At 38.1% G+C, this 26,158-nt stretch overlaps 1 protein-coding gene across 4 annotated transcripts in view; it reads left to right on the top strand.

Annotated features, from left to right (window-relative positions):
- ITGA8 (integrin subunit alpha 8) overlaps nucleotides 1–26,158 on the top strand; it is a 238,191-nt gene that overhangs the window by 136,589 nt on the left and 75,444 nt on the right. For 2 of the 4 annotated variants that reach the window (XM_069086246.1, XM_069086244.1), the window contains exons 21-25: nucleotides 717–809; nucleotides 2,844–2,923; nucleotides 8,614–8,694; nucleotides 16,518–16,623; nucleotides 19,621–19,779. In XM_069086246.1, the coding sequence (XP_068942347.1) occupies nucleotides 717–809; nucleotides 2,844–2,923; nucleotides 8,614–8,694; nucleotides 16,518–16,623; nucleotides 19,621–19,779 (519 nt within the window). Of the gene's footprint in view, nucleotides 1–716; nucleotides 810–2,843; nucleotides 2,924–7,145; nucleotides 7,227–8,613; nucleotides 8,695–16,517; nucleotides 16,624–19,620; nucleotides 19,780–26,158 lie in introns of all 4 variants that reach the window. The other 2 variants (XM_069086245.1, XM_069086247.1) reach the window with 1 other exon arrangement.

Below are 26,158 nucleotides of genomic sequence, written 5' to 3'. Positions count from 1 at the left end.
TACCTTCATTTTGACTTTGATTGAAATCTTTGAAAGTACCTTTGAAAAGTCATGGTATAGGGGTAGCCAGGTGGCGCAGTGAGTAAGAGCACTGGCCCCAGAGTCGGGATGACCTGGGATCGAATCCGGGCTCTGATCCTTAGCACCACAACCAGAAATAACTGGCCGTGTAAGTTTGAGCAAGTTACTTAAACCCAATTGCTTTAAAAAAAAAAAAAGAAAGAAAAGTCATGGTATTTATTCACAGATACATACATTCACTTTTAGCCACCTGTCAGTTACCTAGCTGATAGAATTGTTATGAGGAAAAGATTTTGTTAACCTTAAATTTCTATATGAACAGGAGTTACCATTATTATAGTGTTTGTTATTTAAACATAGTATTTAAGGTTATTTTTATTCTTTGGATCTTCATCTTGGGAGATAGGAAACCCATTTTGAAATGTTTAAGTAAATACCACACTACATACCGCAAAACACAACAGATACATTCCCCATCTCATTTATTTCTTTAATTATGCTTCCCCCACCCCAATCCTTTTCAGGTTCCCCATTTCCTCCTTGTAAGTTGATGATCACAAATTAAGTCTGTGCAGAATTGTCCACACAGGTGTTTAAACTCAAAGGAATTTCACAACCCCAAAGCTTTCATTGGCTGGCAGGGTATAATTTATTCTTACCCCCGAACTCGATGTTGGTGTTCTCCCTTGTTGCAGGCTCTGCACCCATGGAGCTGTGAGTACAAGATGGACAACGTAACCAGAATGGTGGTGTGTGACCTGGGGAACCCTATGATGGCTGCAGCAAATGTAAGAGCAAACCAGATGCAGGATCGGATTCTTATCTAATTGAATTTTAGGGGAAGTTAGTGGAAAACTACTCAGTTAGCACTCAGCTACTTAACAAGCAGTAGCTAAAACAAATTGCTCATTTAGATGGGAAATTATTGGAGTTATGAGACCTAGCATCATCTTCCACAAAGAGTAAGGGAACTGGGGTCAAAAACATAAAAGGAAAATGCCTTTAAATCTTGACATTGGAACCAGTTTTCTGATTTAGATTTATCTTTGAATTAGTTCTACTTGCAAAACTGATGTTAGAGATTCAATTTTAAAAAACCCAGAAATGTCTGAATTCCTTTCTTGGGGCACCTCTGATTTTAAACACACACACACACACACACATACACACACAAATACAAATGGAGTCAGAGAAATAGGAAGAAATAGAAAGAGACCAAATTCTGCTGAGGCACAGCAAGTCAGGGAATTTTTCTCTCCTCACTTCTTATTGTGATATTTCAAGGATTTCCAAATTGGTCTCTGAGGAGCCTCTTCTGTATGTGAACTAATAAATGTGCTGTATTCATGTACTGTGTTATTTTTTTCAACTTGAAAAAAGAAGGTCCTAAGTCCCCTTCATTATTCATTGTCTTCTGAGAATTAAGTCAAGAATAACAGAATAGTCAGCAAGCTTGTCTTTCTTGAGATTTCAAATGTCATTTAAAAATGAAAATTTTAAAATAAATAATAATTATTCAAATAAGTTTTAAACTGCAGGGACAACACAAATATTCAGTATTTTATGAAGTCAAAGTTTTAAAGGTACATAATCAGAAAGGGATATGTGACCTACAACATAGAAAAAAGCTACATAGCAGCATTGTGTTTATGGGCCAATTAATCAGTCTCCTACCTAGTATTTCAAGAAAAATCCAGCCACCTAGTTTGATCGGGAAGACCTACCTGTGACCAAACAGGAAAGAAATAAAGTCACTGATATTCAGCATCTGCAGGTCATTAGTCTCTAATTCCTGTTTTAGTATTAAATCCAGACTCAGAATAATGTGAGATCTTTAAAACATAGGGAAATTCTTTACTTAGAGAATATGAGGATTAAAAATTGTCATGCCATCATCATATAAAGGAGAGTATAGGTGGGACAGAATATGTTCCCTAAGTTAAATTTTAAACTTAAAATGACTTCAAGTAAAGGGGGGAAAAGAAAGCCAATCCATTTGACCACCCAAATAATCTTAAGAGACCAAGGGATAGAGTTGTTTGTATTGGCTTATCTCTGAGGATTACTGCAGTAGAAAACTACTTACTTTCTTATCTTACCCGTATAGTCGTTCTGACCATATTCAATTTCATTATATTGTTCTCTCATAACCTGCTTATTTTGTGTTCTTAAAAGATTATATGTCCATTGATTGTATAATTCTATGGGTAAAGATACTATTAAAGGCATGAAGCATTAATCAAATGTAAGGGAGAATTATTTCAAACCTCAGTATTTTAAAAATTGTTTCATAAGGGCAGGAGCTATATTATATTCATCTCTGGACTGCTCTTAGTGCCTGCTACAAGGCTTTGTACATTTTAGGTGTTATAGAGATTAAGTAATACACACACATACACATACATGGATGCCTGAATGAAATAATACCCATAATAATCACCAATACACTACAGGTTTATTAGCTTCTTAGAAATGTTAAGCATTTTTTCCTAGCAGAAAACAAAAACAAAGAACGCCAAGTAGGGTTATTTTTGGAAGTTAGTGTTTGATTCTAGTTATGAACATAATATTCCATTACCCCCATACTGTCAATCATTCATGGTTTTCCCTTTACTTTGTATTGTTTTTAATTCTTGCCAACAATAGAATAGGCTGCCTTTCAAAGTAGAAAGTTCCCCATCACCAGAAGTGTTTAAAAAGAAGCTGAATAGCTGACCATCTGTCAAGGATACTGTGCAACACATCCATAAATTGGGAGCAAAGATGACTTTCTATTTCTAGGATCCTCTCATGACTGAGTCTCATATCTGATTCTTTCCTAGTACTCTCTAGGCCTCCGATTTGCTGTTCCCCGTCTTGAAAATACCAATACAAGCATTGACTTTGATCTCCAAATCAGAAGGTAAGACCTTTTATCATTAAGGGACTATGAACTTTTGAACTAAATGCTTTCCTTCCCTTGTTTTATTTTATTCATCTTTTAAAAACTCTTCTAAAAGAGCAGTCAAAGCTTTCATCACCCATCCAAGACAGCAGTTCTTAACCTGGAGTCTGTGGATAGTCCATGGGGGTCTGTGAATTTGGATCCTTTAATATTTTGATAAGTGTATTTGAAAATAATTGGTTTCCTGTGTAACTCTACACATTTATTTTGTGCTTTTAAAAATATCATTCTGAGAATGGCTCCATAGGTTTCACCATACTAGCAGAAGGGTCTGTGATTTCTTTATTTAAAAGGCTAAGCACCCCTATATCTCTAGGAGTTCCCCCACTTTGATCAATATTTTAATAAAGGCATTTTTTCAATATTTTATCTGTAATTGTTGAATTGACCTATGGGACCATCATCCCGTGGGTCACTCTACCAGTTGCCATTCCTAGCCCCAGTCAGCTATTACATAATGTAATATGTAATAAGAAGAAGGGAATCTCATTGTCAGGACCAGTTTTTGGCCAGATTATGAAATAGGCAGTGTCTGCCCCTTCTCTTTTTCCTTTCACTTCTCTTTCCTGTTTCTCTATCCTAGTACCTCCTAACCTTCCTTCCAAGTATCTACTTTGAACCCAGTCAACTATTAACCAGTTTGCAATAAATGACAACTGATGGTGTGACCCTTTCCCATGGAGTATTTTCATTTTAATAGGAAGAGATAGAGGTCAGGCAAAACCTCTAAGACATGAAAGAATGAGTATTTGTTGGCAGAGTTTTAGATAGCATGACAGAGGGAATAAGGAAAAAAATTGAGAGACATCCCTGACGACCCCACAAATCTCAATATGTAGACAGATAGCTATGCTTTTTGCTACTGAGACTGGTCCTTTTCATGTCTCTGAGCTTATTTGAATTCATTCCCTTTCCCTCTACCCTTTTCTTTCATTCTGAGAAATGGAATGAATACTATGCTAGAAGAAACAAGTGAGAGCAATGCATCGTCTCAACAGGGCCCTAGGAAACACATAAGACACGTTTGGAATCCAGGAAATCACTTGTGGACTTTATTGTCATGAGAGAAATGAACACTCACAAACCTATTTTTCTGATATATCCCAAAGATGCAAATAAGACAGTAGTGAAATGGTTTGATTTTAGCTTAAATAAGTTCAACCAAACCCAAAGTAAAACAAATGCTCAAAATCAAATTGTGACTCTCAAAGGGGTAATCCTGAATGTTGATCCCCACATATGGAATCCTGGTCTCCAGCTAGAGGAAAATTGGATTTCAGAGTCATTAACTTGGAACATTTTAAGGTACCAATTGTTTAAGTTTAAAGGCCTTCCCACTGCTTTTGTTCTATGATACATGAAAGTATTTTCCTCCCTGCATAAGGAGGGTCTCCTATGTATATGATAGACACATGGGATCACCTGATCCATTTTTTCTTCACCAGAAGAAAAGCTATATTTTGAATGCTGATTCTATTAGCTGATGTAATCAACGGGCTAAAAATCATAGAAGGCTCAGTGGTATCTTTAGTAGGGAAAGAAGAAGGGGAGATAGAAAGAGAGGAACAGAGAGGAAATGGTGAGTGGTGAGGAAAGAGGAAATGTACTAGCATTAGAAGAATAAGGGAAAACCATATTGACCCTGGGCATACGTCAGGATGCATTCCTATAGAGGAAATTTGCCATTAATTTGCTTAGAAATAGAGTGGAAAGTATAAATAGCATGATATCATAGACAATGATGGATTACTTGTTTAATATAGCAGCAGTATTAGCAAGGGAGGCTTGCTGTTTAGAGAGCAGTCCAAAAAGCATACAAACTGTACTTTTATTTGTGGTTCCTTTCTTATGACAAGGTTTTATTAAGCACTACTGTATTCAGTACAAACTTCCATAGAAATTCCATGCTGCAGAATATCACTGAATTGCTGTGACATTTGGCTGATTTTTGGATAGAGAATCAGATAAGTTGGTTTCCAGGGCTTTGATTGAATTCATTGTATTTCTAGGAAGCCAACATATACTTCATATTAAAAAGTGGATTCCATACCTGATACCTGTTTACATTGCCATATATTATGAAGAATAACATTGCCAATTAAAAGGGTTGGAAATAAGACACAATTGAAATCCATGCTTAATGCACATAAACATTGCTCTTATAATTCAATCTCCATGTTTTCCACTACCATAGAAATAGAAGAAAGTATAGCTACTCCTAAGAAGACTCAGATTTGCAAACTAAACCATTTCCCATGATCTAGAAGAAATTCCAAACCACACTTCTAGCAGAATCATTTAATTGCTTCTCAGTGGTTAGTAATTCCCAATGATGTCCTTGAAAAAGCGACCTTTCTAGCTGACTGATGCACCCCAGATGTGATCATAATATGCCAGTATGGTAACAGGGGTTCAAACAGTGGTGAGCAAGTCCCTCTAGGCCTATACTAGTGTTAACCCATTATAGAAACTGAGCCCTCCATCCGCCCATTTCTGTTTTTCATGTGTGTTTATAGTTTCGTTTGCCTTATCAGTACATGTGATCAACTAGGACATTAAAAAAAAAGAAAGTATTAAGGGAACCAAAGAAGTACATTTTAATGGCCTTTTCCCACATTTGAGAGTTTCTATTGAATTTTATCCTATTCTTCTCAGCTTCTAAATTTAGAGAGCTTTAAAAAGTTAACCAGAAGAAACCTTGCTCATTGGGAGTTCAATCATATACCATTTTTCACTGAATCACTCTTTCTAATCTTGTAGTCCCAAATAGAAACCCAAGTAATTCTCCCAGAGGGGAGGGGGGGAGGAAGCCAGACTATAAGACATGCAGTTACAGGATGTAGATAATGTGTTAACTTTAATGCATGGCAGAAAATAAATTAGGGCAGCTAAGTGACACAGTGGATAGAGTGCTGGGACCTGGAGACAGGAAGACCTAAGTTCAAATTTGGCCTCAGACACTTGGTAGCTATGTGATCTTGGGCAAGTCACTTAACCCTGTTTGCCTCAGTTTCCTCATCTGTAAAGTGAACTGGAAAAGGAAATGGCAAACTGCTCCTGCATCTTTGTCAAGCAAATTCCAAATAGGGTCATGAAAAATCAGATTCAACTTAACAACCACAATAGGAAATTAATGCATTTGGTTGAGAAAATGCTCTAATTTCTTCTACCTGTCTTCTTTGTAACTTTGCATGTTGACTTATCCATCTTTTGTTAAACAATGAGGAGGGGAATGGGTTGGAGGGGATGCTTTTCCCAAGATCAATTTGCTTGAGAAAATATAAATAAATATAAGAATGATTTTACTATGATTTTTTTTAATTACAGAAAGTACATTTTCCACCTGAGATCCTTAAAGCACTTCATGGACAATTCGTTGCTCTATTACCAGGGCATAGATAATGCAATTTTTCATCCCAACCTACAGAGAATATTAACTTAAGAAATAGGATCCAGATTTAGAACTAAAATTGACCTCAACAACCATATTGTCCAAGTCCTTCATTTGACAGATGAGGAATCTGAGACCCAGGAAGTTTATGTGACTTACCCAAAGTCACACCGGCAGTAAGCATCAGAGATGGGATATAGCAATAACAATAGCTAGCATTTATATAGTATTGTAGGGTTTGTCAAGTGCTTGTACATAACTCACTTTATCCTAATGGCTACTGTGGGAGGTGGGTGGTGTTGTTACCAGAACCCAGACACTTGACCCCAGAGCCAGGGATCTTTCTACTGGACCATGAAAGTAAATCCTAAGGAGAGTAGATAACATGATATTTTTCAAGATCCCTATATAAATGCTTTTTTTATTGTACTTCTTTTCATTAACATGAAAACCAAGTGTTGACTGGGCAATCTTTTTGTGTAACAGACAATTGGAAATAAAGTACAAACTTATGAAGGCATCTGCCTAGTAGATCCTGGGAGGCAAATCTAGTCATTTTCCTATCAAAATTCCAAAGTCTATTTTACTTCTTTTCATTCACAGTATTTTCAGAGAAGCCTTTTTTTTGTGAAAAGTATTAAAATACCATGACCCTTAAAAGATAATTTCATTTTCAACTAAGATTTTTTCTATAATTTCTAAGCCACATTGTCAATGTTTTTTTACATATTAACTGTGTTGTGCAATTACTGTTCTTTAGAATAATAATTAACTATTATTGTACTTTAGTTCCAACAAGGATAATTCAGACAGCAATTCCGTGAGTCTACAAATCAATGTCAGCGCTATGGCTCAAGTAGAGATAAGAGGGTAAGTAACAAATTGTAGGTACATAATCTGGGCATAAGAAGAAATAAAATAGTGAAAAAAAAATATCATAGACCAGGGATGGAGAACCTGTGGTTCTGAAGCCACATAAGGCCTTGAGGCCACTGCTTCTTCCCCCCTACCCCCTCCCCCACCCCATAGATGCATTCTGCAAGATCTAGGGCCAGAGTGGTAGAATGGGACAGAGCCCTAGGCTTAGAGTCAGGAAGACCTGATTTTAAATACCACCCCTTTAAATACCACATTTAGTAGCTATATGACCTTAGATTGACCACATAGTTCTATGGGTCTAACCATTTCACTAAGATACACACACACTTATGTGTATGCATATATCTCTTTCTATCTCTATATTTATATAGTATATATAATATATACATATATAGGTGTATATATATGTAAAATATGTATATGTATAAACACATATATAAATATCCATCTATATCTATGTATACACACATCCACACTGGTGAAGTGGATTCCCATAACAGGAGTTGCCTATTCAATTCCTTTGCATTTTCACATATTCTGCTATTCCTATATCAAAAAGTAGAAAAGACTAATTATATATTTTCACCTATAGCTCCCTAGAGAAAAAAAACAGCGAAAAAACAAACTTCCTAAAAATAGAGCTTTCCAAAAATGGAATGAACCTTCTTGGGAATGATGATTTTCCTGGTCTTAGACGTCTTTAAGCAAAGGCTGGATATGTAAACAAGATTCTTGTTTTGGTTAGGGATTGAATTAAATGATCTCTAAGATCCCTTCTAAATCTAAATCTAAATATTACACTTCAAGTATCAGTGCTTTGATCTCTGTAGTAACTCTCTCTACTATAGACCCAAGTCTTCCAATGACTTCGTTGACACTGGCCATGAGTTGTCATGGGCAAAAAAAAATTCCATCCGTTAAGTTGCTTTCTGATAACAATTCTATCAGTATTTAGTTCAAGTACTCTTTGATTATGGACACTGGAATAGAGATCTACAATTTCCTATTTATCATGATATCCTAGTGGGTAATGGCTTATATATCTGTCATCCAAGGATCAGCCTGGCTAAGTTTGAGAACTCGGAAACAAGATTCAGGACAATAAGTGGTCAATTTTTTTTTTTTGGGGGGGGGGTTACAGAAATTTCTTAAGCCATCTGTTAAAGCATGGACAGCTAGGTGGTGCAGTGGATAAAGTACCAAGCCTGGAGTCAGGGAGACTTATCTTCCTGAGTTCAAATCTGACCTCACTTGTGTGACAATGGACAAGTAAGTCACTTAACCCTGTTTACCTCAGTTGCTCATCTGTAGAATGAGCTTGAGAAGAAAATGGCAAACCACTCCAGTATATTTGCCATTAACTATTATTGTACTTTAGTTCCAACAAGGATAATTCAGACAGCAATTCCGTGAGTCTACAAATCAATGTCAGCGCTATGGCTCAAGTAGAGATAAGAGGGTAAGTAACAAATTGTAGGTACATAATCTGGGCATAAGAAGAAATAAAATAGTGAAAAAAAATATCATAGACCAGGGATGGAGAACCTGTGGTTCTGAAGCCACATAAGGCCTTGAGGCCACTGCTTCTTCCCCCCTACCCCCTCCCCCACCCCATAGATGCATTCTGCAAGATCTAGGGCCAGAGTGGCAGAATGGGACAGAGCCCTAGGCTTAGAGTCAGGAAGACCTGAGTTTAAATACCACCCCTTTAAATACCACATTTAGTAGCTATATGACCTTAGATTGACCACATAGTTCTATGGGTCTAACCATTTCACTAAGATACACACACACAAAGAGTCAAGCCCAACTGAAGCAAGTGAACAACAAACATTTAGAGATAGACCTTATTTGTGACAATTTTAGCATAGCTGAAATTACAATATGGTCTCTTTTGTTGATGGAGCAATCAGATATGAGATAAGAGCTAGAGGAACCAGATTGCTAGATTTTGATTTAAACATTCTAAGTCTACACCACATGCAAAGTGAAACTAGGCAAAAAAAAAAAAAAAAGAAAATGAATTTTAAGTGGATCAGTTTTATTCTCCATTGAAAATGGCAAATCACCATAACTTAATAAATACCATTTAAGATACAACTCTAACATACCACTTATTTCCATTTTCATTTCATTTTAAAGCTAGCTTTACACATTTAATAGTTTCTTAGATTTGTGTGGAGATCAGATAGCAAGGCATTATTCTTTGCTTCCTTATTATTCATCCTTTTGTACTTTTCATACATAGAAAATGTATTTAAAAGTTGGGGCTCTTAAAGTACAGTAAATCTCAGTTTCCCAACTGGACATAAAATGAAATAAATTTTTTATTGCAAATAAAATATAAAATTGGAAAGAGACATTCCTTGGGTGAAGAGAGCCAAAAGCAATTAAGTGAGGACTTGATGTAAAATATTCCCTTTGTTTTCTTATATTGAACTCCTGGGGTAAATGTATTTAATTGTCTCCTTGTCAACACTTTGACTCCTTTCTTGGGAGGGAGACACATACAGCAAGTCCCTTTGTGCTAATAATTGTGATGTGACATCCCACATAAGCTTCATTTTAGGGATGTGATCATTTAAACTGCTGATCTAGCTTCCTAAATTTGACTCCTTAAAGTGCTGATGAAGTTCTTTTTGTCCATTTTCAAAATAAAGCTCTTCCCTCCAAATATCAACATCAGTAGAAAAAGCATTTGTCAAAGTGTTGGGTTCTTCTAGAAATAAAAAAGTAATGAATTGAGTACCTTCCATGCTTTGCCTATAGGAAAAGCTAACCTTTTTGGCCAGCAGCAAGTATATTGGATTTGTTGTTCTTGCTTAAATGAAGCACTATCTTCAACAATAAATTTGACCATCTCTTCACATATTTGTGTTTTTCTGAACCAAATGTTGATTCTAGCTTTGAGGAAATACACAAAGGAACTCATCAGCCTAGTTCAAAGCTAGATAATCTCAGCTTGGTTTTTTAAACAGGGCTATATACAAAATTGCTGACGTTGTGAGCCACTTGGAAGCACTGGCTAACACTGCAGTAGATTATAGGCTAGAAACCATGATACGAAAGCAATTCACATGCAAAAAGGCCTAAGGATGGTAATGGGCTCCAGGCACAAACATGAGTCACCAGTATGAAGATGCATGCAGGCAAAAAGCTTTAACTGGATGACAGGACCAGAGTGTGCAGAGTGTGATCATCCCCTTCTAGTCTGACCTTCTCAACCCCGCTTTGCAATGCTATGTACAGTTCAGGATGCTACATTTTTCAAGTGGAATTGACCAGCAGAACTGTATTCAGAGGAAGGTAGCATGGAAAAGAATGGTAAGGAACCCTAAACTAACTCCACTACTCAAAGGAACTGAGGATGTTTAATCTGAAGTAGATAGTTCAGAAGGGACATGACAGTCTTCAGATTTATGGAGGGCTGCCATGTTGAAGAAGAAATAGACTTCTCTTTGTGGCCCTTGGTGGAAGTTACAAAGATTTCAACTCAATAAAGGGAAGGAAAAAAAAAACTCCTAAAAATAGAACTTTCCAAAAATGGAACAAACTTTCTTGGGCATGATGATTTTCCTGGCTATGGATGTCTATAAGCAAAGGCTAGCTATGGAAACAAGACTCATGTTTTGATTAGGGATTAAGCTAAATGATCTTGAAGACCCCTGCCAAATCTAAATCTAAATATTAGATTTCAAGTATCAGTGCTTTGATTTGTGTAGGAACTCCCTCTAATATAGACCCAAGTTTTCCAGTGACTTCATTGATATTGATTGTGAGATGTCATGGCCATCTCTTTTGGTTACTTTCTGATGATGATTCCATCTACATTTAGCTGAGTACACAATGATGACTCTTCCATGGGGCCATTAGAATTATTGGAAGTGAATCTGGCCTATATGATCAGTTATATTCTTCATTCTTAAAATCGTCAGTTGATATGGGATAATCTTTGGAAAACCACACCTTCCCCGCCCCCCCCAACAATTTCCTCTAATCTAGGGAAAGGAAGCATTCTTTATTTAACAGAGAAGCCAATGCAACAAATATTTATTAAGTACTTGCTATAATCAAGGCATATAATTAAGATGCTTGGGATATAAAAATAGATGTCATCCAGACCCTGTTTATAGATAGCTTCAATTTAATTGGGAGAGAAAAAGGAGAGGAGAAGTGAGGAGAGGCGGAGAGAAGAGAGGAAAGGAGAAGAAAGGGGAAGGGGGAGGGAGGTAGAGAGAGTGAGAGAGAGAGATGAGAAAAGAGAAGTGTACCTTGGAAGAGGTTTAAAGGGTGGGAGGAGCATGAGGAACCAGCAAAGGAGGATAGGAAGGGACAATCAGAGAGACAGGAATGAAAACTGTAATAATGTAGCCTCATGAAACCAAAGGAGGAGAGGGTAACAAGGAAGGTGGAACTACCAGTTCCAAAATACTTCAGAGAGATCGAGGAAAATGAAGATGGAGGTGGGAGTGTGTTTTAATTTAGTGAAGTGGTTATTAGTAATGCTGGATATAGCTCATTCAATAGAGTGGTGAGAACAGAAAACGGATTACAAGAGGTTTAGGAGTAAAACTTTAATTGCTGATAAGCAAAGAAAATAAAGGCATATTAATCCATCTAAGAAATTGGGCAGTAAATGGGAGGAGAGATTGAGAATAGGGATGATTGATGGAGCAGGTTCTTGGAGGGTACCTTGTTCCTCTGAAACTGTAGGAAGAAAGGGAGGGAGGGACATTCCAAGGTGTAGAGACAGAAACTTTACTTGCTCTGTGGGGGAGGTGGATAGGACTAGGAACTTGAGTAGGGAAAGGCAAGTTTAGAATAGCTATCATGGGGAATGTGATAGAGAGGCTCAGTGAGACATTTATCGAGATAAGAGGTTGCCGTGTAGCAGTGAAAACCTACTTAAGGTTAGATGACAGTAAATATTTATAGTGAACCCCATCATTTGTACACATAGGTCCAGATTTACTCCTTCCAAAGCAAGTCTGTCAGAGACTCTACAATAAATATTGGCATTAGCACCTGGCCTGAGCTTTTTGCTGCCAAGCTGGTCATATCACATGGGTGCTTAGTGGTGAGACTATTGAAATCTCTGCAATCACAGTGGTCCATGATCTCAAAGACTTTGCCTCTCCCTAAAAGAACTGGTCATCATCACCTTTCTAGACCTTAGCTTCTCTGTCCAATGAGGGGGCTAAAGTAAATTATTTCTAAGGGTCTTTTTTGTTCTAAAATTCAGAGATCTTCTATAAAGTTCTTAGATGTGTAATCTAAATGTTTTGTAACATCACTGTAGTGGGGAAAGGGACCATTTCTTAATGGTCCTTCTTTATGTTTATAAGTCCATAAACTTAGAACATCAAACAATTTCAGAGGCCACCTAATTCAACCCCTTCAGTTTATAGATAAGGAATCCCAGGCAAAGTAGTAAGGTAACTTTCTTGAGATCATGGTGGTAGAAATTAGGAGAGCCAGAATTTGAATCTACATCTTTTGACTCAATATCTAGCACCTGAAATGAAAACTGTATATTATTGGCAAAGGGAAAACTATACCCTGCAACAGTTCTCATTTAGCATTTGCACATTTCCATTTTAATGCAAATTTCTTTGTAATTTAGCAACATTTCTGTGGTACGTTAGAAAAAATTGTACATGAGCCCACACCTCAAGAAAACAACTTTGCTTAATTACTTTCAACTAAAAGAATTTTTTTTTTTTTTCCCAATCTCCATGATAGGTAACTCAGATAACTTGATAGGTATTGTTATTGTAATTTTTCAGAAAAGGAAGTGGAAACTTACAGAGAGCATAGCATCCCAGATGTAGAGCTGGAAGGAACATGATAGGCCATTATGTCCAATTTCCTCATTTTATAGATAAGGAAACTGAGGCACAGAATGATTAAATGATTTGCCCAGTGTTACACGGCTAGTAAGTATCATAGACAGGATTCTAGGTATTTCTGACTCCAAATCTGGGCCCTCTGAGCTACACCATGCTGCTTCTATTAAGCGATTTGCCTGAGGGTAGGAATTCAGTTTAAAATACTTTTTGTTTTTTCTTTGGACATGGATTATCCTGAAGAGAGAACAAGATTTGAACTTTTGGGGGGCTGAGTTGATTACTGTTGAGGCCAAAGTGATTGCTGGCCAAAAGAGATCATTTCCATCAAAAATGCTTCTAGCTGAAGGTCTGTGAATTTTCTTCCTCTCATAGTTTGTTTGATGCCAGAACTGCTTGCTGGGAGGAAAAGCACTGGTTTATTAATGATATCTTCTGTCAAGGTTTTAATTTGCCATGGGCTCTGACAAAAATAACTATCCTTCACTTGTCCTGAGTGATCAATATTTCCAACATCTAATCAGTGATTAATAGCTGCCGATATGAAGTAATAGAATTGTATTCCATTACCATTTCCTTCACACCCAATACTCCATGTTGTGGGTAAATATAAAACATGTAAAAATACTACTGTGTCAAATCACCGCCTAGCTTATCTTCTTGGATAACAGTGATTCCTGTCTCATTCTCCCAAACTGTTTGCAAGACGCTTTTGGAATATTCACTCAGGTTTTATCCAAAGCTTCCTCATTCCTGCTCTGGGCCTAGGACCTGTGACTTAAAGTGAGATATGGCTGGAAGAACCACTGAAAATTCAGGAATGGAAAGCTGAGAAGGGGCCACTTGTCTGGTTTTGCCCTGCCCTTTCTGTCTGTACCTCAGGACACAGACACCTGTCTTATTACCTGGATGTCGTTCTCTGCTCAACATTAGCTAGACTTCTGCTAGTGAAGCCCTTCTCCACTGTCACATTTTACTATAAAATGCCACTGATTTCCTGAGGGCAATGCCAGAAGAATGCAAACTCTAACAGGTTTGGAAAGGTTGTGAAGTGGACTCAGAAATAGGCTTTATGGTCTTTCATTTGAAAACCAACCTAGCTAAGTTATGAGAAGTCCTACCACCAAATAAGGGCCACAGCAACTCACTAAACTGCCTATGACATGTCAAGAGGTTGTGATCCAGGTAGTAGAGGAAGAATTGATCCAGAGAGTCAAAATCTCAGATGCTGGAGGGTTTGAAGCATGCATTCTTGAGATATTATAAATTTGCTAACTTACACACATACACACACACAAATATGTGTGTACATATATTATATTGCCATCCTAAATATACCCTCATATATTTGTGGGAGTATTTAGGACAGGAATAGGAACTTATGATTCATTGAAAACAAGGAATGTTGGATAAAGAAACTGAAAATGTAGATTGGAACTTCTTCAGCTTATAGCCTCAGAGACTTAGCCATAATACTGAGAAATTTAGAATCTTCCTAGGGTTCCATGGCCACTAGGTGCCAAAAGTGGGACTTGAATCCAGATCTACCTGACTTTGAGGACAACTTTCTGTCCACCATATTGTTTTATGGTTATTATTGAGTCCTTTCAGTCATATTTGATTCTTCATGATCCCATTTGGGGTTTTCTTGGTAGAGTTACTGGAGTGGTTTGCCATTTCTTTCTCCATTTCATTTTACAGATGAGGAACTGTGAGACAAACTGGGTGTAATGGGAATGCAAATTTGGAAGATCTTCCCTGCCCCTAGGCTAAAGTGCACCTGAAGCCTGGGGAGGGAGGCTTGTTTTTCAGTAGATATTTCTTGATTGGCCAGTGAGTCAATAAGGTTGTTACATTCTCTGAGCCAGGAGAAGGCTATATAAGCCCTGATGTGTAGCTTTGTTTTGGGACTCACTTTGAGAAGTGTTCTGTGATTTGATCTGAATTCTGGGAAGCCGTTGTTGAGAGTCCCCCGGCTTTGAAAAACCCAGTTGCTGATTTGGTATGGATGTAATGGTTGGACAGTTTGGAAATCTGTCTACTTGATCTGTTTCTGTCTTGATAATTCTGCCTGTATACTTTGAGGTTCAGGGTGCTGACCTTTTTTTCCCTGAACAAGGTAAACGATATATGTCTGACTCATTAAAGTAAGCTTGTTAACCCATTTTGAGTTGCTTTCCTTTATCAAAGCAGATCCAAGAACCTGTGTTGGGCAGCAAACCCTGAGGATGCGCTTGGGGTGCTTGCTGCTACACTGGGTTAAGTGACTTTCCCAGGGTCATACAGCTAAAACATGTCTGGGTCAAATTTGAACTCAGGTCTTCCTGACTCTAGGGCCAGTATTCTATCCACTTAGCCACCTAGCCACCCATCCTAAACTGCTTCTCATATATGTCTTCACACATATAATATCATATGTGTGTGTGTTGCAGTAAAAATGGACTGGTCACTATCTCTCTTTAACTTCTCTTGTTTTCCTGACTTTGTTTTCACTGGTTTCTATGCTTAGGATATATTCCTCCTCTGGCCTCCATTGGTTATGTTCCTACTCATCTTTTCAAATGCTAACTAACCCCTCCAGGATGCCTTCCCAAACCCCTCTAGCAAAGACTTTTCCTTTCTTTGACTCCACTTAACACAGTATTTTTATTGTTTTTCAGTCCTGTCCTAATCTTCATGACTCCATTTGGGGTCTTCTTGGCAATGATACTAAGAGTGGTTTGCCATTTCCTTCTCCAGCCCATTTTTACAGATGACGAAACTGAGGCAAACAGACTTAAATGAGTTGGCCAGGGCCACATGGCTATTAAGTGTCCGAGGTGGAATGTGAACTCAGAAGTCTTCCTGACTTCAGGCCTAGTGCTCTATATACTTCATTCACCATTTGGCTGCCTTAACATTTTGTTTAAACCTCTCTTAATCATATGTATGACCTACAAGAATGAATTGGTCAGGCCTCCAGACCCTATGTTATTGCTGCATGTTATTTTATATTATGACTATTTGTGTATATGCCCTGTCGGTACCATGAAGGCAGAGACTATAATTTTCTAATTTTTTTTAATCTATCTCAGTTCTCAGTACAGGTCATTATACAGGTAGGTACTTAATATGTTAGTCAATCAATAAACCTTTATTAAGTACCTACTGTGTGCCCAGCACAGTGTTGGGGATACTAAGAAAGGCCCAAGATGGTCTCTGCCCTTGAGGAGCTTCCAATCTAATGAATTAGATCAATGGATATATATTCCTTGTTCATATTACTGAAATGTAATTTCCTTGAGGGGACTCTAGATCTTATTGATTTCTGTATAATTCGTAGCTTGACCCAAAGCACTGCATTTATTAAGTGCTCAGTGAATGTTTGTTGAATGAATGGATGATGATGATGATGATGATGATGTTCATCCAGCCATTTGCAATGCTTACATTACAGAGTATCCCACCCACCACAGATTGTTCTCCCAATTCACAATTGGGAGCCTGAAGAGGAACCCCATAAAGAAGAAGAAGTTGGACCATTAGTGCAACATATTTATGAGGTAACTTAAACATTAATTTTGCCCTAGTAAAGTTGTCTTAAATTATCTTCTTAAAAAAACAAAACAAAAAACCCCACCCTGATGGAAGTTTAAAATGTTACCAATCCAAATTCTGGGCTTTGTACTCACCCTGAATTAGTGCTTTCAAAATATCCTGTTGCTAGGTGGGGCAGTGAGTAGAGTGCTGGACTCGGAATCAAGAAGTCTCCTCTTCCTCTGTTCAAATCCTGCCTCAGACACTTACTAGCTGTGTGATGCTGGCCAAGTCACTTAACCCTGTCAGTTTCCTCATCTGTAAAATGACCTGGAGAAGGAAATGGCAAACCCCTCCAGTAACTTTGCCAAGAAAACCCCTAATGCAGTCATGAAGAGTCAGGCATGACTGAAAACTGAACAAGAAGTTCCTAGTTTGGTTTTAAGTCCTATAAATTAAAATAGTCATAGATCAGACTTACATGTAAAAGCTGTTAACATGGCAGCCAAACTTTTTTTTATAGTCCTTCCCCTTTTTGTGCTGGGTATGAGACATATAATAAGATGACCAGACTCTGGTTCATCTTCCCAGGCATTAAGGCATTTTTTTCACATCTCTTCAAGACCTCACTCTTCAATCTGGCTATGAACCGACAACTGTCCTCAAAATTTTTGCAAACGATTCATAATCAAATTGAAACTATGTATCTATGAGAGTTGAATTTTCTAGTTGGAAAAAACCTGAGAGGACAAAAGTCCAACATGGTCATTTTAAAGGGAAGGAAACTGCACTGGCCATCATCTCCCATGCCCAGAATGCCCTCCTTCCTTATCTCTACATCTTAAGAGTTCCTCTCTTCCTTCAAGACACAGCTCCAGGGCCACTTTCTACATATACTTTCTTCATCTCTCCAGCTATTAGGGCCATCCTTCCCAAATTATCTTAGCACCTATTTCCTAGGTGCTAAATCCTATAGATTAAAATCATCATGGATCAAACCTACTTGCTTATCTGTCAATATGGCAAGCAAACTTTTAAAAAAAAAAATATATATATATATATAAGATCATAATTGTAAAGCACTTAACACAATGTCTGGCATATGGTAAGTGCTGTGTAAATGTTAGTATTCTCATTAGCTATTATAATCAAGTGGCAGTCTGCATTGATGGAGAGAGATCTCACACTGGGAGTTACTCACACTGAGGAAGTGTTTTACATATTCAAGTAAAACCAAACTGTACAGCTTGATAATGAGGCTGCCATCATAGAGAGGATTTGTGCTTCAGGTGAGGATAGAATAGACAACTTCTGAAATCACTGCTCTAAGATCTTGTGGTTTTAGTATCTATTCTTATGCCATTAAAAATAAAGAAAAAAATCTAACTTCAGATTTGAAGCTTTTTAATGTAGAAACACCTAAAATTAAATTACTTCTTTGTTGAAATGGAGAATTCCAGAACTGAAACAAGATGATGGTTTCATTTCTTTCATTACTTTTATATTATGTTAAACCATAACCCTGGAAAAGACTGGCTATTACCATTTATTTGAAAGGTTTGAGACTTTTCTTCTTGGAAAAGCTATTTAAAAACTAAGGTTCTGCAGTACCTTCACAATTGATTTCTCCTGTCCCTTCCCCCTAGACCTTATAACCACTTCTCTTTTCCAGTATTCCCAGATGAAACCCTCATCTTCTACCTTTAAGAGAGCACTTGAAGGTAACATTGACCAGATTTAACAATAAAGCCCTTTGAAAAATGAATTGACTGTTTACTCTGTTGAGAAAGAAGAAATCCAACTCTGTCCAGTCTCCGAGAGAAGAGTTCTGAATGTGCCAGATTGCAAGGTTTAAAATCATATGATTTTAACCTGGGAAAGTCATTTAACCCCAATTAACTTGCAAAAATAAAAATAAAATTTAAAAGATCATATGATTCTGTCCAGTCCTGGATCAAAGGATCACCCAAAACTCTTCTCCTAATAAAAGACTATTTGGACCAAGGTACTCAGTGAGAAAAGGATTGTAAGATAAATTATGCAAATATCCCCCACTGACTTTAGGCCTGGGGAGTACCTGAATTAGAGTCTGCCCCCATGGCTTACTGAAGCCATTGCAAGAATCCTGCTTCCAAACAACCTGACCTGTCTGGGTATAACAAGAATTACATTGTTTTGACTCCATCAAGACCATTAGATCTTCAATATCCATTTAATTGCCCAGGATATTTTTTAAACACCATATCCTCAAACATGAAATTTTGATCATGAGGATTAAATAGCTTACCTAATAAGTAAAAAGCAGGAATGTATTTTGGAGTTGATGAGGGATGTTTAAGATCTATGGAGAAAAAAAAAGATGAAAGTTTCCTGTTGATATTCAGTGATAAAAAAAAACAACAGGGAGTTCAAGTGCAGCAAACATTCTTTGTGAGCTCTTTTGTAGCCAATGAATGGTGGGGCTTCATACTTTCAAAGTGCACATCTCTTTATGAGATGTGTGTTTTTTTCCTAGAGATTTACTGATTAAAACAAAGGGAGCTCAGCTTTGGAACAAGCCCTTTAAATGAACTATAGTGAGGCCAGACTATCTTCAGCATTTGATAGATGACCATTCTTCCAGGGGGTGAAAGAGAGTATGTCACATATGGTTGCAATTCACAAGTCAGTAGGCAGGAAAGAGTCTACAACTCTAACTAGGAAAAGCAACAATTGAGTTTAAAAATGATATGGTTAATGTCCCAAGCCTATCTCTAAAATTAAAGTAATAAAAACAATCAAGGTAAACACCATAATTTTAGGACATGGCTAAGCCCTGTGGATAGTGTTGAGAAAATCCATGCATGGAGTTTCACTGATTTAAACAGGCTCTTATAACAGCCATCAGGTCACACTATCTATGGCACTTGGCCCCATCTAAACTGTTTACATGATTTTTTTTTCTGTAGTCATATTCCAGCTGATTTTAAAAGAATGATATATACATTAAATCATGGTAGTCATTGTAAGTGTTTCTTTGGCAGCTGCACAACATCGGACCCAGTACTATCAGTGAAACGCTTCTGACTGTGGGATGGCCAAATTCCGCAAAAGAGGAGTCTCTTCTATATATTTTCCATATTCAGACCCTTGGGCCATTGCAGTGTCAAACAAATCCCGCTATCAACTCACTGGGAATAAAGGTAGGAACTTATTCGTATACTAAAGATGATCTCATTATAAAAAAGAGTAAATACTGGCAACGTGGAGTGTTATAAGTTAACTGATCTTAGAGACCAAAAAATAAAAAAACAAATTGGAATAAATTGTGGGAAGTCAAAAGTTTCTTCCCAAAATACACAGCTCCCAAGAGCTTGCCTACTTAAGTTGTAGACTGGTTTTGATCTGTGTCAGCGGAAGGACTTCCAACCCACTGATCGACAGATATCCTTCATCTTCATATATGTAAAAAGCCGAGTGATGAAAAGAAGTTGACTGGCTTCAATGATAACAAATTGTTACCAAAAAAAAGACTAAATTCTTTAATAATATCAGGTTAAAGCAAACAGGATTCTCTACACTTTTCTTAGGCTTCGGGTAGAGATTGGACATCTCATCCTCTGAAGTCCCTTCCACAACTTAAGACTATTGCTAGACTATTAAAATATATCACTTTTATCTGACTGTATTTAATGCCGAGTTGTCTATACACCCACAAACCAAAATAAGATATATCCAAGTCTGTCATCTGGAGGAATTGGTATGGAATGCTAGTTGTGAAATGCATTTGACAAAGTGCTTAGTTCATTGCTTGTCAGGGGGAATGATGAACCCTTACCACCGACTCCAAGTGCTACTGGTGACATGAGGTAATCCCCTAAAAGCTGTCTCGATGTCCTGCAAGCCAAAGGATTAGTGTTTACAAGTCAATACCCCACTGACAGCCGTATGGAGAAGCCACAAGAAGGAGTATGTATAGTGAAAGGAGCACCACATTTGGACACAGAAAACAGGGTCTGAATCTTGCCATATTGGCTGAGTTCAGGACCCTGGCTCTGAGTCTTTGTGTCCTTAGGGATAATCCTATTGTTCTGACCCATCTCACAGGTTTGGTTGGGTTGAAAGCACTCTTTGAGCCTTAAAACACTATAGAAATGTACATTTTTGTTCCCATAGTTGAAACTGACAGTTTTCTCCATCACAAACTTGATTTTGTCAAACTTCAGGGCTTTTCCTGGCTTCCCAAGGGGAAGCGAAAAATTTAATGCAAGTGCTCGAGAAACTCATGCTTATCTGAGGAAGAGGCTAACTAATTATGGATATTTCTTTAAAAAAAAGAAGGAACTTCCTGTGGGGGGGAAGGATATGCTCCTGGTAACTAGGGGACACAGGGCCTCTGTTTGAGGGGGAACACCAGGAAGGGCTAGTGAAATACTGGCTTACAGTCTGGGATCCAGGTTTGCCCCTTCTCAATGGATGGCACAATGTCATTACCCCTTATAAAAGAGGTTTTTATTTTTTCAGCTCAGCCTGATTTGGTTTCTATTTTAAAAAGCACAGAAAGCATGAAGGCAAAAAGAGGGGTTCAGTGTTACAGGACTAGTGGGGCTATGGTGCTATCTCTCTAGAGGAATAGTAAATAGGAACATTTGTAGTCCATTTAATTATCAAAAATTCTTCTTCCCTAGAAATGGAAAAAATAAAATCTCCATTTCATCTTCCTTGACCCTCCTCATTTAGCCTCTTCTAGGACAATGACTTACTGTGAAACAGCATCTCTTCCAATGCCAGCTTGTAGCTCTGTCTTAAGTAATTGATTCATTAAAGATGCCTCATTTCAGTTCTGGGTTTTCAGTCTATGTGGTTAAGAGCACACAAAACTGAAGAAGAAGGCTTCTCACTAATACTTAGCTTCATGTTTGGCTTAAGGCTGAGACGTCCATATGTGTCACATAACTTGTTTAACCGGTACTTCATTGGCCTTGACATCTACACTTCATTACTGTTTAATGATGCTTTATCATGGTTGGGACAGGGCCTGAAATTAACTGGTTTATTATCAAATCTGTTCATTTCATTTGGCATCATAAGTGGGTGCTCGGCCCCTGCCATCTTGGTGCCACTTCAGTACCAAGCCTGCATTGCCTGTCCTTTTCTTTAGATTCTGAAGGGCTACAGTTATCACCAAACCTCCTCCATTTATACACCGGACATGAGACCCCAGAATAATCTAGGTATGATTTGATATATAATTAGCATTTAAATTCTTTTTCAACATGCATTTATAAATCCCTACACTCTCTCTGGCCCTGGGAAAAAAAGTGAAAAATAAACAGCCCCTATCCTAAAGGAAATTATTCTATTATGGGAAGATGAAAATGTATTCCACATTTGTAGTATAGGTTAAACTGTAATGAATGTATAGGAGAAAGACAAGAGATTAGGGAGATAAGATCACAGAATCACAGATAGACCTGGAACAGAATTTCAGAGTCTAAAGGGAGCTAATATAACATCCTGTTGAACTGCTACTAGTACAATGTCTGCAAAATACAAAACCAGTGTCCATCCACTCTTCACTGAAAGACCTTCATTGATGGGGAATTTAAGGTTGCCCATTCTTCTGTTGGGTAGCTCCAACTGGAAAGGTGTTTTGGTTTTATTTTTTTCCTTATATCAAACCTGAATATTCTTCTTCACAACTTCCACATGTCCACTGCTCCTACTTCTGCCCCTTTGAGGCCAATCAGAACAAGGCTAACCCTTTAAGATATGGACAGTCCTTCAGACCCTTGAAGATACTTTTCATGGCTCCTCAAAGTCTGCGTATGTCACTTCTTTGTGAGAATCCTCACGTGGTATCCTTCTGGATTTGGAGGATGAGCAAAGTCTTCATGGTGAAGATAGCTCTGTAATCAGAGTATTTAGAGGAAGTCAGTATCAGCTGTTGAGTAGCCCTGTACAAGTACAGGAAGGCAAGACAATGCAGGAGATGTCTGGAGAAGAGTTAGTACTGTACTTAAACTGAAACCAAGATGACACCAAGGAGATGAGTGTGAAATGAGTCTGAAAAGGTAGTAGAAAGGTAGGAAGTCATTTGGGAAGTAGGGAGAGGGAGCTGTGTATATTAAATACCAGAATAAAGTGCTTTCATGTTATCTCTCAGACAGTAGAGAGCTACAGAAAATCTTGTAGCAAAGGAATGATGTGATCTGATGGGAGCACTAAGAATATCATTTGGCAAGGAGGGTGAGAGTGGAAAGGGGAGAAATCAGAGACAAGGAGACTGTTTATGAGACTGATTGTTGTTCACTCATTTTTCAGTCATGTCCAAGTCTTCATGACCCCATGTGGAGTTTTCTTGGCAAAGATATGGGAGTGGTTTGCCATTTCTTTCTCCAATTCATTTTACAGATGAGGAAACTGAGGCAAAGTTAGGTGGTATAGTGGATAGACTCATCTTTCTGTCTTCAGGCCTGCCACTCTGTCCACTATACCACCTAGGTGCCCTTAGGACACTAATGCAGTAATTTAAGTAGGAAGCATTAAGGCTCTGAAATTACTAGTAAAAGTGGGAATAGAAAGAAAAAAAGGTATGAGAGATATCATAGAGATAGAATGCACAGGAGACGGTAACTAATTAGATAAGACATTAGGGATAGAGATAAGGGCTGTTATCCCCTTTTAACAGATGAGGAAACTGAGGCTCTGAAAGGATAAGTGACATGCCCACAGTCTCATAGTTAGTGCCTGAGGTAGAATCTGAACTCAAATTTTCCTGAATCCAAGTCCAATGTTACTTTTCCTAAAAGCCACATGGGTAGTTTTGTTTTGAGGAAGATACAGGGTTGTGGGTCAAGGACATTGTTATACAGATAAGCCCAGTGACCCACTTTCACTTGACCATACATCCAATACTGTATGAACTGGGACAAAAGAGTTCACTCTGCCAGGTGTGGTGACCGCGCCTGTATTTCCAGACACTGGGTAAGGCTGAGCCTGGCAAATCTCCAGAGTTCTGAGCTGAAGTGGGGCTAAAGGCAACCAGGTGTCCACACAATTGGTGTCACACCAGTAAGGTGCTGAATAAGTTAAACACCAATATGGTAAGCCCCAAAAGCAAAGGGTCCCTAGGTTACATAAATAATGACCTAAAATGGAAATAGAGCAGATCATAGCTCCTATATCAATAGGAGGAACAACTGAGTAATACCTGTATTTTCAAACTGGGTGAAATAAGGAGACCAATTCTTTTAAAAGGGAGAAAGACGAAGGCAGGAGGAGGATGAAGAGGAGGGGAGACTTCACATATTTGTACTTCAGTGTCTTTATTGATAGAATGGCTGAATAATTTCCATGTATATGATAAAAATGTTAATTTTACAAGAAATTTTCTTACAACAAACTGAAGTAGGCAGTGCAAGTATTATTATCCTCATTTTACAGATGGAAAAACGGCAACTCAGAGAAGTTAAATGACTAGCTATTAAGTGTCAGAACTGGGATTCAAATCCACTCTCCTGACTTTGGAACCTACATTCTATAAAGATATACTTCACATACTGTGGATAGCAATTTTAAATAAATACCTCCTATCTAATTGACAGGAATAGGGTGCCAATTAATGAGATCAAGTCTAGAATGTGTTTGACTTCAGGTGATATGTAATTGATTGGTGGGCATTTAGTAGAGCAGGAAGACGGTTGCCTTTGGAGTCAGATGACCTTGAAAAAGATCTGACACTTGACTCTCTTACCTTGGGTAAGTCATTGAAGCAATGTAAGTCTGCTTCCTAATCTGTAAAATGAGGATGTCGGACTAGATGACCTCCGGGGCCCTCTCTAGCTCTGACTGTGATTCTGTGATTGTGTTCTACAGCATGTCCAGTTAGGCAAGCTTAAACCTGCACTAAGACTTAGGTTTTTGTAGCTTAGATGAAATTATTATATTATTATTGTATTATAATATAGTTTTATTATTCTATCACTGAATAATGAAAAGCCTCAGATTTTCTTAGAAAGCAAATTGAGACTTGGTGCAAGGAAGAAGCAGCCCCCAGTTAGAGGCATGAGTAGATGGAATGTGGTGTCTGGGAAGTAGTAGATTATCTCTGTTTGAAGGCTGGGTCTCCATAGAAAGGCTAGGCTACCTCTTATTTGGCATGGTACAGAGGGGCCCCTTTTTATGGGAATGGATTAAGCTAGGTACTTTCCAACACTAAGATTCTGTGATGTGGTGGGAAATAACCACATGAGAACATGTATAAAAATATCACCTTCTTTCTTTAATATTTCAGTCCATCTGAATGAATTTGTCATGCTTTTGTGGCAGCTGCATGAAGCACAAAATCCACTGTGACAGGAATAGGAAATTCCATGTATGGATGCCTTATGGAAAGATTTGCATTGGTCTCCATATTCTCACGCATATCACAAAAGCCTTTTTCATCATCCATAGCAGAATCACTTCTAATCAAAGCAATACTAGAGTCAGAGATTTAGAACTGGAAGAAGCCCCAGAGATCAGCTAGCCCAATACTCTCATTGTAAATCTGGGGAAACTTAGACCTAGAGAAGAGAAATGATCATCCCAACCTCATACAAGTAGGAGATAGTAGTAGATAGATAGAGGAGGAGGAGGAGGAGGAGTAAATAGGTAGAATGAAATTTGGACCTTCTGACTCAAGATACAGTGGGGTTTTTTCAGTACAGATTCTTTTGAGGAATTTTTATACCTTATTGTATTCTATGAAAAGAGAAAGAAGTCTAAATAGGACAGCCATCCTTTAACCTAGAAAAATATAACAAAAGTAAGTAATTTTTAGACATGATTATAATGAAATCCCCTTTATGTATACAACAAGATGTTGTATTTAGCCCCCCTATTCCAGTTGCAAACATTTTAAATGTTAACATTTGTATATTTGCATATTAGACGTTGTTAGAAATTGCTCTTTCTCGGTGCTTACATGTGCGCACACGCACTCACACACACACACACACACACACACACCTTGTAGCTTCTGGCTGTCCTATCATCCACTGAATGTCCCCAACTGGCTTTACCACCTGGTGTTTGGCACAAAGAACCATTGGGTCCCACATCCCTTCCAGCCACCATATATTTACCTGGTGAGGGACGGTTAGACACAGGCTCTCCAGTACCTTTTGGTCTTTTTTATTCCTCACAGCTTAGTTAATACCTCAGGTTTCTCTTTGTCTTGTTTACACACACATCATGGAAATCTTCCCCATCCACCCCCTTCTTAGTACATCCATCTTTCAACTTTTGCCATTTTTCTTCAGGAGGTTTCTTTCTCCCTCCCTCTTCCTCTTCCCCTCTCCTTCTTTCCCCCTCTCTCTTTCCTCATCCTCCTCCTCATCCTTCTTCCTCATCTTCTTTTTCTTTTCTCTCTCCCTCTCCATGACTTCCCCATCTTTCTTCCTCTTTTCCTCTCTCCATCTCATCTTCCTCCCATTCTTTCCTCTCTCTCTCTCTCTCTCTCTCTCTCTCTCTCTCTCTCTCTCTCTCTCTCTCTCTCTCTCTCTCTCTGTCTCTCTGTCTCTGTCTCTCTCTGTCTCT

Source organism: Petaurus breviceps, unplaced genomic scaffold (genome assembly GCF_028583685.1).
Source record: "Petaurus breviceps papuanus isolate PSGF00001 unplaced genomic scaffold, PetGlider_PUasm1.0 178, whole genome shotgun sequence".
Classification (NCBI taxonomy): Eukaryota; Metazoa; Chordata; class Mammalia; order Diprotodontia; family Petauridae; genus Petaurus; species Petaurus breviceps.
The sequence above is the reverse complement of the archived record's forward strand: the minus strand, read 5'-3'. Positions and strand labels throughout refer to the sequence as shown.